Here is a 12,699-nt window from a genome sequence, read left to right as displayed (position 1 = left end):
GACAAGGGAAGCTCAGAACTACGACTTCCAGCAAGCTTTGCGGCGGCCGTGAACTGTCTGCTGCGCAAGTGCGTACTTCCGGCGGCGGCCTGCGGCCCTGGGGGTGTGCTCCCCGCTCTGCGCCCGGACGGTCCGGCGCGCAGCGCCCGCGGCCCTGAGTGAGTGGCTTGCGGCCCCCCGACAGCTAGTGCAGGCCCAGACCGAGGTGTGGTGCGACCCTGATGGGGCTGAGGGGAGGCAGCCACGCCTGGCCTACTCGGTGATGCGGCGGGGCGAACCCTGCAGTGTCCCGGGTCCGAGTCTAGGCCGCGCCCACCTTAGCCTGACTGTGGAGCTCTGGGCACTCCGTCGTTTTAAGTATGGCGGGTGAAAGGAGGTCCCTGCTTCCGGGCCCCCGCGAGAGTCCTTCACATGTGAAGGAGCGAGATGTTTAACGTCAAGGCTTCCTGGGCCCTGCGGCTACTGTACCTTCACCCCTAATTCCCTTCCCTCACCCTATGCACTGGCTCAGGGGCGGCTGCCTGGCGTTTCCCAGGTTTATTTTTGGCCAGGACAATGTGGCTGCGGTTGAGTTCTCCCCAGGGCCCGTGGGAGGAAAGGTGCCCATCAGAGAACTATGGTTCCGTGGTGGCTGTAGGTCCGCAAGGCAGCTGTGTGGAGTTGTTTCTGAGATCTCTATGCCTGTTTCCTCCGCACAGAGGAGTCCCTGGGTGCGTCCCTGCCCACCATGGCCAAGCCAACAAGCAAAGATTCAGGCTTGAAGGAGAAGTTCAAGATTCTTTTGGGACTGGGAACTCCAAGACCAAATCCCAGGTCTGCAGAGGGCAAACAGACGGAGTTTGTCATCACAGCGGAAATCCTGAAAGTGAGTGAGCTGCCTGTATCTTCCCTGCTGGCCTCTGGGAGGTGCGAGGAAGGCTGGGTTTGATTTGTCAACAGGTGCTGTGGGAGATGGGTTGCTGGAACAGTCTGCATGGGGTTGCTGTCCCCAATATCCCGGAGGCTTACATAGCTTTTCCGGAGATTCAGGAAATCAGAATCTTGGTGACTTGGTTCTGCACATGAGTTAGTTTTTAGATGTTGATGCAAGGAAACCTGTTTTACGACGTGAGAACTGAATTCCATGGCCTCCACAGGTGATTAGGTTTATGGACAGGTGCATACCATTAACTTGTGAGTCCCTGTGCATTTTTTGTCTTTGTTTGAATTCCCCTACCACACTCCTGACACCATGCTTTGCCTATGAATAGATGTCTAGGTTTTGCACTTTGATAGTGTCCCGTTCAGAAACAGCCAAGATGTATGTTCATCAGCTGGTGAGTTTCCCCTTGAACAACACATACTTGAACTGCACAGGTCCACTTACACTCAGTTTGCTTTAATTTTATTTTTTAATTGAATTTATCTGTTAATATATAAGTTTCAGGTGTACAATTCTGTAATACATCATCTGTACATTGTATTGTGTGTTCACCACCTCAAGTCAAGCCTCCTTAAATGCATGTTTTTTAAATCCATTTGTAAGTGGACCCTCATGGTTCACATCCACACTGTTCAAGGGTCAGCTATAAATAAAATATGGTGCATCCATGTGAAGGAGTATTACTCGTCAAAAAAGGAATGTTGCAACATGGATGGACATTGAAAACCTGCTATGAGAGAAAAACCAATCACAAAGGCCCACATAGTGTGTGATTCCATTGATATGAAACGTTGACAATAGGAAAACCCGCGAGACAGAAAGCGTTTGCCAGGGCCCCCCCATCCCCGCCACCCCCCCCCCCGCCCCCCCGTGGAGAAAGCAATGGGAAGTGACTGGTAAAGGGTATGAGGTTTCCTTTTTTTTTTTAAGATTTTATTTATTTACTTTTTGAGAGAGGGGAGGGGAAGGAGAAAGAGAGGGAGAGAAACATCAGTTGGTTGCCTCTCGTGTGCCACCTGGGCATTTGCCCTAACTGGGAATCAAACTGGCGACCTTTCAGTTTGCAGGACGGCGCTCAGTCCACTGAGCCACACCAGCCAGGGTGAAGCTTCCTTTTGAGGTCATGAAAATGTTCTGTAATTATGGAGGTGGTTACAAGCAATGTAAATATGCCAAAAAATAAATTATATGGTTTAAAATGGTGAGCTTCATGTGATGTAAATGTTATCACACACAAAAATAATGGATGTCCTGGCTGGTGTAGCTCAGTGGATTGAGCATGGGCCTGCAAAACAAAGGGTTGCGGTCCAATTCCCAGTCAGGGCACTTGCCTGGGTTGTGGGCCAGGTCCTCAGCAGGGGGCGCACAGGAGGCCACCAGACATTGATGTTTCTCTCCCTTTCTCTTTCATTTCCCCTCTAAAAATAAGTAAATAAAATCTTTAAAAAATAAAAAAAGTAATGCAGTGATGAGGAAAAAGTCTGTTCTTACTCAATGGAATAGAGTAATAAACTGGTAACTGCTTTCAGAAAGGTCTGCTACCAGTCTCCAGAGTGGGAAATACAAGTACCGTTCTTAGGGTGGTCAATGATTGGCAGTTAAGGAGACCTGTGGCCTGAGCACAGGCCCCTTTTCCTTCTTTTACCTTCTCCAGGAACTGAGTGTTGAATGTGGCCTCAACAATCGCATTCGTGTGATAGGCCAGATCTCTGAAGTCGCAAAAACGAAGAAGTTTGAAGAGGTAGGTCTGTCTCGGTTGGGCTACTGGAAGGATGCACGTGAGCTGTTCAGAAGCCTGATTTGGCTCTTTGTAGGAGCAGGGTTGACAGTTAACTTTGCTAATGAATAATGCACCACTTTAGTGGATTTAACTTTCATCTTAGTTATGGGGAAACTTCTGGAAATGCCCTGACCACAACCCAGAGGAAGCAATCATATGTGGAGGTGGAGAGCAAAGGGATTAAATAGGGCTTTTCTAGTGGATCTGAGAAGGGGTTTATAGTGGTTTACAGGAGTTCACGTTCACTTGTCCTGTTGTTACAGATTCAGGGGAAGGAAAATAGGGGAGTGTCAGGGAAGAGTGTGGTCTCACAGAGAACTGTTCAAGGCTCACCTGTCTCTGTCTTTTTGGGAGAGGTGGTTGGCAGTTCCAAGGGGCCTTACAGACAAGAGCATACTTATTTCAGCCAACTATTTCCAGGCTCTCTCCTGACGTCCTGTGGACAGAGTGGGAAGTTATCATTACAGCACTTCTCTGCTCTGGCCTCACACAGCTTTTGTGTGAATGACTGGGGGTGGCGGGGGAGACACGGATCTCACCTAACAGGTTCAGATCTGCTAGGGAGAGTGACCGAGACATTCTCAGCAGTCCGTCTGAGCCATGACAGCTGCACATTACCAAGGAGCAATGTGACAATAGGCACCTGTGTTCATAAAGTTGCCTATGTAGGTACCAAAAGGTGAGATGGGGATGAGCTGCTGGTCATGTGAATAGACAGAGAGGCCTGAGAGGCTGGGATAGTCTACCAGCCCAGCGTCTGTTTTGTTGAGGCTTTGGTTGCATCCACAGGAGTAGGTAAATAGGGCCAAGGAAGTGAAAGTTTTAGTGTATTGGGAATTGGTCAGAACATTGTCAGACATCATCTAGAAGACATATTAGTCCTGCCACTAAGAGTGAGCGAGAGCTCAGAAAAGGGTAAGTGGTCTGAAAACCCTGGTTGAAGGGAGTCTGGGATGGTTGATGTGGAGGAGGGAAGGTGACAAGAGAGACTGATTTGGGTAGCTGTAGGGGACGGGAGCCAGGTCTCCCATGGGCTGGGTGGACTTAGAGGAGGCCAATTCCAGAAGTTTGCATAGAGTTCTTGGCAGGTCACGCAAGGCAGCAGAGGTGGGGCAGGGGTGGGGTACTGAGTGGTCCATGGCTGGGCTAGTGTGTTTAATATATTTTTAAATTTTTTATTATGTTTTATGTTTTAAAAATACTTCTTTTTTAGAGAGGGGGAGGGAGAGAGAAAGAGGGAGAGAAACATTGGTATGAGCGAGAAACATAGATTGGTTGCCTCTCAAATGCATCCTGACTAGGGACCAAACTCGCAACCCAGGCATGTGCCTCGCCCAGGAATCGAACTGGCGGCCTTTCACTTTGCAGGATGACTCCCAACAAACTTAGTCACACTTGTCAGGGCCAACACATTTTTAAAATTCTGTTATTGATTTTTAGAGAGAGAGAAAAACATTGATTTGTTCTATTTATTTATGCATCTATTGGTTGCTCCTTGTATGTGCTCTGACTGGAGATTGAACTTGCAACCTTGGCTTAGCAGGATGATGTTCTAACCAACTGAGCTGCCCAGCCAGGGCTGGGCTGGTGTGTTTACAGAGAGGGAAGCCAGGGAGTCAGGCTGCAGGTCAAGGGACCTCTGTGGTACTTCTGGTTATGAGACTATTCCAGTGGATTTTTCCACCAGAGTGAGGAAGCTGTAGGGCGGACTCCCTGTGATCGCTGGAGGCAGCCAGGACAGCTGCTTTCTCCTGCATGCCCTCCTCCCTCCTTTAGCCTGTGGTCTGCTGAGGGTTTTGAAGTAGCTTGGAGCTATTTTGTTGGTTCACGGTTGCTGTGGGCTGTGACAGATCCTCAAGATGTGGGCTTTAGTGGCACAGGATCTAAGTCAAAAGACCCTGTTTTCCTGGTCTGTCCTTTGCTCTCGAGTTGAGGGGCCAGCACACCCTAATCTCTGTCCCCTCTTTGCTGGTGGCAGCATGCAGTGGAAGCACTCTGGAAGGCTGTTGCAGACCTGCTACAACCGGAACGGCCACCAGAGGCCCGGCATGCCGTGCTGGCTCTCCTGAAGGCCATCGTGCAGGGACAGGTAAGGAGTGTTGGGTCTCTGCCCAGGCAGAACTGGGATGGGTGTGTGGGATGATGTTGGGCCGCCCACTGACGGCTCCTGCTGATCCCACTTGGACTCTTGTCTGTGGTGAGGGCACCAGGCACAAGCTCTGTGGTTCCCAGGGGCTCTGCAGCTAGATGGCCTGAGTGGGCATCCTGGAATCGCCTCTTGTACCAGTGTGACCCTGGGCAAGTCACTGGAGCTCCCCGCTGAGCCTCTGCCTCCTTACCTGTAAAAGGGGATGCCCATGATGCCTTCCTCCTCTGGGATGTTTTAGGGAGTAAATGGGGCAGTTTATGCAAGATGATGAGAACGGTGCTTGGCATGAGCGAGCCACGGACTGGGCTGCTGTTCTTGCCGACCTCGGTCCCCTCTTCCGTGGCCGCTGCCTGTAGTCAGTGTCCTTTGGCCACACTGGTCTTTGCTGTTCCTGAGCTGCTTAGGCCCCTGCTCCCTGTTCCTGCCCAGAAGGCTCTTCGCCCCCACCCTGCCACCACCATTCACTCTACTCCTTTGCACCCAGCCGCCCAAGAAGCCCTGAAACCCTCAGTGTGGTTAGACTGTTGTCGTTGTTCTATGAGCACAAATGTGTCCACCCTATGCTGTGAGTATGGTGGGAATGGAACTGCACTGTCCCTGCTGTGTGCCCACACTCATGCTCAGAACTGGGCACACAGTGGGTGCTCCGCACACACTGGTTAGCCCATGACCAGTGCATCTGCTCCCCTACCCTAAGCTGCTTCGATGTTGCCGGTCCGTCCCTCATAGCCCGTTCCTGTGGGAAGGGGAAAGGGCCCCAGAGTTGGGAGTCTTGTAGTCTGTTGTCCTTCCTGGACTTTTTACAGTGCTCACAAAGCCCAGTAAGCCAGGGGATCCTGGCAGGACTGCTGACCTTGTGGTTTTGTCTTCAGGGGGACCGCTTGGGTGTTCTCAGGGCCCTCTTCTTCAAGGTCATCAAGGATTACCCCTCCAACGAAGACCTCCATGAAAGACTGGAAGTTTTCAAGGCCCTAACGGACAATGGGAGACACATTACCTACTTGGAAGAAGAACTGGGTGGGTGCCACACTGGGTGTGAGGTTTCTCTGGCCCTGGTGATCAAATTTAATCTGGGATGTGGAAGGCCACTGGGTCCCTGAGGGAGTACTGCAGTTTGCAGGAATGGCCTGCGGAGGGCACTGCACCATGCAGCTCTGCTTACCTGTGTGCAACCGGAATCAGCCACCAGAATCTCCTGGGGATCTTGTTAAAAATGCAGAGTCCTGGGTTTCATGCCAGACATGCTGGCTCAGAACTCCTGGGGAGTGGGGCTGAGGTGTGCATTTGAGGTGGGCAGGAGGTGACCTGAGCTCTGTTGTAGGAGAGTAGGCTGCTGACCCGGCCATCAGGCGTAGCCTCCAGGTAAGGTTACCCAGAGTGCCCTGAGGTTTCTGCAGGGCCTGGCCGCCTTACTGTGTCGGCCTCCTTGCTCTCTTTGTGCCGTGGCCTGGCCTCCAGCTCTCTCCTTTGCTGGCCTTCCTCCTTGTAATGACTGTGTGAGGTTCCCATGAGTCTTGAGATTTCATGTCACTGATGAGGGGAGAAGAGGGAGGAAGTAGAAGAAGTAAATCTGACTAACGCCTTGTTGATCTGTTGACTAGAAATGGGCCTCAGCTGTTGGTTTGCCTCCAGGGCAGGTGCTGGCAGGGAGCCATGGTCAGGTTTTCTAAGTTTACTTGGCCAGCACTCAAGCGTTGCTTGTGTCTTCAAGAGATTCTTTCTGGGGGTAGGGGGCCACAAATCTGCCTCCTAAATAGATGTCATGGCGATGCTGGCACCCCTAGTGTTGTGGTCAGGGCTCTGGTCAGGGGTCATCAGATGCACACACGCACTGCTGCTGCCTTTCAGCCCAGATCTCCCTCAGTGCATTGCGGGTTGGTGAATTTGAATTCCACAGTCCATGACATACTGACTTGCTCGGGCTCCAGCCGAGCCACTCTTGACCCCGTGCATGCGTGGCCTGCCTGTCATTGCACGGGGACTGAGACGGGGTTTCCAGCAGTCAGTGGGCTGGGACGCATTTTCCTTGGGAGGAAGTGGTAGGGAGAACATTTCTATCCTCCCCTTCTCCCCAGCTGAGTTTGTCCTGCAGTGGATGGACATCGGCCTGACCTCAGAATTCCTCCTGGTGCTTGTGAACTTGGTCAAATTCAACAGCTGTTACCTCGATGAATATATTGCATCAATGGTCCAGTAAGAAAAGAATCCAAATAACGTTACTCTGATCGTAGTCTCACTGTCTTGGTTTTCACTTCAGCTCTGCAGGGTGAATAAAGCTATTGGGTAAATAGAGACACTGGAAGTGGCCACAGCCACCTTCTACTTAGGCTGATATTTTAAAGCTTGACCTAGCATTTTATTTTTGATGGATGTAATATTATCTGATATTTTATTTATTATTTTTGTTGTCATTTTTTCAAAACTCTGTGACATCCATGAGGGCAGGGGCAGCACTGAGCACTTGCCTCTCTGTGGGTGAGTGGGGCCCTAGGGAAGATGAGTCCCTCATGTAACTGACTCTGTAGAGTAATTAGAAAGTAAACTGGAGTCATGCAGCCTCTGGGGAATGTCCTTTCAGTGGACTTTGTGCTTCCTCCAACAGTATGATCTGCCTGCTGTGTGTCCAGACTGTGTCTTCCATGGACATAGAGGTTAGTAGCTGCCCCTCCCAGAGGCAGTTTCTGTCATCCTCCTTCCGGGCAAGCCGGGTGGGCTCAGGGTAAGCTCCATGCTGCCCCCCACTGGCTGTGTGACCCCAGGCAAGCTGCTCGGCCTCTCTGAGCCTCTGGACTCTTTCCTGTAAGTAACGATGTTTGGATGACCTATGTTGTGGGGTCATAGTTCAGGATGAGGTGACCCCAGTGCGTGGAATGTAGAAGTGCCTCCAAGACACTCGCTTCCCATTTTGGTTCCAGGGAAGGCTGCTTTGGCATTGAGGAGGGATGACAGACACTGACCAAAGGAGGGTGGGAAGGAGGCCGGGGGTGTCACTTCCCTATGGGCAGGAGTTAGGCAGGGCCAATGTGACCCCTCCTTCCACCCCACCAGGTGTCCCTGCAGGTGCTGGACGCCGTGGTCTGCTACAACTGCCTGCCGGCCGAGAGCCTGCCCCTGTTCATCGTAACTCTGTGCCGCACCATCAATGTGAAGGAGCTCTGTGAGCCGTGCTGGAAGGTGGGGTCTGAACTGTTGTCCCGGAGAATCCTTCCCTGGGTGAAGTTATAAGCCAGGCGCATGGACAGGACAAGGGCCATCTTGTCTTTACAGGACAAGGGCCATCTTGTCTTCAGTGAATGGCCATCTGATTCTCAGGGTGGCCACACAATGGCCTGCTGAGGGGCATCCAGTGACATTTTCCCAGGCAGTTGAGCTGAGGTCAGGGTTTTGGTGGCATTTTGAGAACTCTGAGGCCTCTCTGTTTGGGAGGAGGTGGTCGCAAGCCAGCCGGACACATGGGGTGTTGGAGCAGTAGTGTGCAGGGCTGGCGCGCACGCAGGGCTGGATTTGGAGCCCTGGGACTCGAATCTGCCAATCTAATGGTGTGTTTTGTTTCCCAGCTGATGCGTAACCTTCTGGGCACCCACTTGGGCCACAGTGCCATCTATAACATGTGCCGCATCATGGAGGACAGGTGAGGGGTCGGGGCCTGGGGCAGATGGGGAGCGTGAAGTGGCTGGATCAGGTGCTGCAGAGCTTTCATGAGAGGCTGTCTCTTTTGGCTCTTGCCTGGCACAGGCCAACAGGGAGGCTTCCTATGCCTTTGAGGTGTCTGTCCCAGAAGCACACAGCTTATGCTCTTGATTTTCTGTCCTCTCCCACCTCTGTCAATAAAATCAGAATGTTCAAAAGGGAACTTGTAACCTCCCTCCCATATTTTGATCTTGTCCAGTGAGGCTGGTTCTCCTTTGATCCTATTATGAGGCCTTCACCCTCACCTCCCACAGCCAAACCATCACTGCTGTCCTTTGGAGGTGGCTCCGAGTTGCCCGCCTAGGATCTCCACCCTAGCCCCTTGGCTCTCACCTCCTCGTTGGACTCCTGCACCCACTCTTGGCCTCTTGAAGTCAGTTCCTCCACACAGCAGCCCCGTGACCTGACTGTGTCACCCTTTGCTTGAAGCTACTGTGGCCCCCAGGGCGTTCAGGATTAGAAACCAAACTCCTCACTGCAGCAAGGCCTGGGTGGTCTGGCCCTGCCCCAGCCCTGGCTTCTCACTTCCTCCATCTTGCCACGGGGCTCTGCACGTGCCCTTGCTCTTGCTGGAACATCCTTCCGCTTTGGTCAAGTTTCGCTGAGTGCTCCTTGACATGTAGGCAGCATCGTTGATTCCCTGAGCACCCAGGCAGGTTTTGCTCTGCTATCCTGTGGCTTCCCTTCTTAGCTGTGATTTGAGGTAGACATTTGGCATTTCCTTATGTTCTTTGGTTCACGTCAGTGTCTCCTGGACTGTAAACACTCTTTCACGTCTGTGCCCTGGCACCCAGCATGGCTCTGTGGTTAGCAGCGACGACTATGGAGTGAAGGCACGAATGAATCGAATGGTTGCTGCCAGCCTCTGTGTTTCCTGACCGACACTCCTCCCCTAGCTTTGCTTCTGCCCTGTAAGCAAGTGCAGGGCCCCCTGGGGAGGCTGCCAGGAGCCGGGGCCCACCCCGCCTGTCTTCGGGCCCTGCAGTGGGCAGATGGCTGGGCCGGGCCCTGCTTACATCCGTCTGTCTGGTGAATGCTTTCAGAGCCTACATGGAAGATGCCCCGCTGCTAAGAGGAGCTGTTTTCTTTGTTGGCATGGCTCTCTGGGGAGCCCACCGGCTCTATTCTCTCAAGAACTCCCCAACATCTGTGTTGCCATCGTTTTATGAGGTAACTAATTTTTCATGACACGGGAGCCAGAGCACTCACCTAAGTCAGGCTGGCCTGCTGAGCAGAACGGGCCCATGCGCCGGGCTCTGCCGCATGGGCGAGGGTATTTCTAGTCACTTGCTTTTTAAGTGCAGATGAGGCTCGGAGCCATTTGACAAACTTATTCTCCAGCAAATGTTATGTTATGCATTTCATATTCTCAGTTAGCATTAGAACTACTCAAGATCCCTCCAGGGGTGGCGATACTCTTACTGGTGACAGTTTCATTTGGTAATCTCGGCCTCACTCTAGAGTGCAGCTCGTGAGAGGGCTTGCATTTCCCAAGTTCCTGGTGAGGTGCTGAGTGTTCGTGCGTGTATTTCTCACATCATCACAGCAGCCCTGTGAGCTGTGCCAGCTTCATCTCACTACACGGAGAGCTGCCTGGACAAGCTGTGTCATGTCCAGGGTTACACAGAGTCTCCTGATGGGCTCTTCTTTCTGCCCTGCCCCCACCGCATGGGCAGTGGTGCGTGCGGTGTTTGCATGTTGCTTGCATCAGGGTAACTTTCAGGTTCCTCTAGGCCAGTGAGCCAGGGGTCAGGAATTTAGCTGAGCCAGGCTTTCTGGAGCCAGTGTGGAAAACACTTCTGGGCTCCTATGAGATGTGGGTGGCCTGTGAGACATAGGCGGGCATTGTGGCCCTCCCAGGGCATCTTGTGTTGGGATCCGAGGGTGATGTGATGGGGGCTTCCTTTGCATGAGCAAGAAGTGGCTGACAGTTGCCTGCCCCCTGGGCCTTGTTTTCCAGGCCATGACCTGTCCAAACGAGGTGGTGTCCTATGAGATTGTCCTCTCTATAACCAGACTCATCAAGAAGTACAGGAGAGAGCTCCAGGCTGTGACATGGGACATTCTGCTGAACATTATCGAACGCCTGCTTCAGCAGCTCCAGGTGAGGCCGGTGGGAAGGCTGGGCACGGGGAGGACCAAGACCATGGACAGGCAGGCCCAAGGGCTCTTCCTTGGGTGGCCAGGACCTTTGGGGCTGCCAGGCTCGTCCCACCTGGATGACAGCTCCCATGAGACCTTCCTTCTGACCCTGCTGGGGGGGTTCCTGATGGTTCTCAGTGATGTCAACTCGCCATCCACTGAGGCCAGCCAGGTTTTCCAAACCTGCTCATCACTGGGAGCAGGGATGTGGTGTAAGCGAGCAAAGGGACTGTGCTGCTGTTGATCAAGATCAAGTCATACACCAGGTCACCTCCGTGGCCTGGAAGTGGGCCCTGAAGACAGTTTCCTAAGTGTCTAAAAAGCTGGCCACAGCTTTGGCATTATTTTCGAGGACATTGCTGATGTGGGGGCTGTGGAGATGACAAGGGCTCAGGGCTGGGCCTTCTGGGGCCCTGGGGTGGGCCAGTGTTTCAGCAGCCAGGCCAGGGGGAGGAAGGGCTGGGCTGTCATCCCTCATTGTCACTGTCCAGCCGGCCAACTGGTGCTTTATCCCAGTGGCAGGCTGGGAGGGCATATCCTGGGGCCTCCAGAGGTGCTTGAGTCTGGGGGAAGCGTGAAGCCCCTGAAGTTGGCCCCTCTGAGGCTGGCTGTGGGGCACATCCAGGACCCCTGGCAGTGGTGGGTGAGCAGAAACAGCCCAGCTGCCACGTGTGTCCCAGCACGGTGGGGGTCGTGTCCCCTACCCAGCGGAAGGTCTTGAGGGGGTGTCTGGATGCAGCTGGTCTTGAGTCCTTGGGGAGAGCCAGAAGTCCCTCCTGTGTGACTGCACCTTTGTGTCGCAGACCCTGGAGAGCCCGGAGCTCAGGGCCATTGTTCATGACCTGCTGACCACGGTGGAGGAGCTCTGCGATCAGAATGAGTTCCATGGCTCCCAGGAGAGATACTTCGAGCTCATTGAGAGATGTGCGGACCAAAGACCTGTAAGACCACCTGTGCCCCGGGCCTGGTGGGGCCTTGGGTGCTCAGGCACAGAGGGTAGTTTCTGTCAGGCTCCTAGGGAGGGGTGGACCTGCTTAGCTCTGGGAACCCTGGCTGTGTAGACTGAAACTGAGTTGAGTGTGTTTGAAATAAAGGCCCCTGCTTTTCTGGGATTGTTCTCCAGTGGGAAGTCTGTCAGGGTGTCAGCAGACTGCGTGCGTGTGGGTCTTTCAGAGCGCAGCGCTAGCCTAACCGTCAGTTCCTCCCACCTGTGTGGGGGCAGGTGCCAGCCGGCACCGTGGGGACTTGTTGCTTGCCACATCTGCTTCCCGGGCAGTGGGCAGGCCTTGTGCCAAAATGCTCGGCTTGATGCCAAGTATTTTACATAGGTTTTTGCTTTATTTTTATTTACTTATTTTTTAAAGATTTTATTTATTTACTTTTAGAGGAAAGGGAAGGGAGGGAGAAAGAGAAGGAGAGGAGCATCAGTGTGTGAGAGATACATTAATCAGTTGCCTCTTACTGGCCCCCAACTGCAGACCTGGCCTGCAACCCAGGCATGTGTCCTGACTGGGAATCGAACCAGCGACCTTTTGGTTCACAGGCTGGCACTCAGTCCACTAAGCCACACCAGCCAGGGAATACATAGGTTTTTAAATGAATTTTCACTGCTGCCAGTAAAGTTTTGTCTTGGTGGGCTCCCCACCTAGGCCTTGGAGTGGTTGGTCTCGCTGAGCACACTTCTGGGCCAGCAGCATGGGGCGCTGTTTATAACAAAACCTCTGGAAAGGCAAGGTGGCTCATTCATACCAGGTGTTTCTTCTTTTGACAGGAGTCCTCCCTCTTAAACTTAATAACCTACAGGGCTCAGTCAATCCATCCGGCAAAGGTTGGCTGGATTCACAACCTGCAGTTACTGATGGAGAAATTCTTCAGGTAGGGAGGCTCTGGAGACCTCTTGAGACATGGAACCTGACCCTGTGTCTGTGCCTTGGGCCGGGGTCTAGGACACCAAGAGTGAGGGCTTTTCTTTCTGATTCTTGAAAGTAATGGTTCTAAATGAGCAGGAGAAGGTTG

The 12,699-nt window shown here is 52.8% G+C and overlaps 1 protein-coding gene across 11 annotated transcripts in view; it reads left to right on the top strand.

Annotated features, from left to right (window-relative positions):
* The first annotated feature begins 54 nt into the window (after nucleotides 1-54).
* Nucleotides 55-12,699, top strand: part of TSC2 (TSC complex subunit 2) — a 36,084-nt gene continuing 23,439 nt past the window's right edge. For 9 of the 11 annotated variants that reach the window (XM_045820853.1, XM_045820851.1, XM_045820852.1 and 6 more), the window contains exons 1-13: nucleotides 69-205; nucleotides 699-865; nucleotides 2,577-2,663; nucleotides 4,681-4,791; nucleotides 5,724-5,868; nucleotides 6,927-7,044; nucleotides 7,454-7,502; nucleotides 7,900-8,025; nucleotides 8,409-8,482; nucleotides 9,585-9,711; nucleotides 10,502-10,645; nucleotides 11,487-11,624; nucleotides 12,455-12,558. In XM_045820853.1, the coding sequence (XP_045676809.1) occupies nucleotides 728-865; nucleotides 2,577-2,663; nucleotides 4,681-4,791; nucleotides 5,724-5,868; nucleotides 6,927-7,044; nucleotides 7,454-7,502; nucleotides 7,900-8,025; nucleotides 8,409-8,482; nucleotides 9,585-9,711; nucleotides 10,502-10,645; nucleotides 11,487-11,624; nucleotides 12,455-12,558 (1,361 nt within the window). In that variant the 5' untranslated portion in view covers nucleotides 69-205; nucleotides 699-727. Of the gene's footprint in view, nucleotides 206-698; nucleotides 866-2,576; nucleotides 2,664-4,680; nucleotides 4,792-5,723; nucleotides 5,869-6,926; nucleotides 7,045-7,453; nucleotides 7,503-7,899; nucleotides 8,026-8,408; nucleotides 8,483-9,584; nucleotides 9,712-10,501; nucleotides 10,646-11,486; nucleotides 11,625-12,454; nucleotides 12,559-12,699 lie in introns of all 11 variants that reach the window. The other 2 variants (XM_045820854.1, XM_045820844.1) reach the window with 1 other exon arrangement.

This window comes from Phyllostomus hastatus, unplaced genomic scaffold, assembly GCF_019186645.2.
Source record: "Phyllostomus hastatus isolate PE091 unplaced genomic scaffold, TTU_PhHast_1.1 phas_scaffold_442, whole genome shotgun sequence".
Taxonomy (NCBI): domain Eukaryota; kingdom Metazoa; phylum Chordata; class Mammalia; order Chiroptera; family Phyllostomidae; genus Phyllostomus; species Phyllostomus hastatus.
This window is presented reverse-complemented; position numbering and strand designations above follow the sequence as displayed.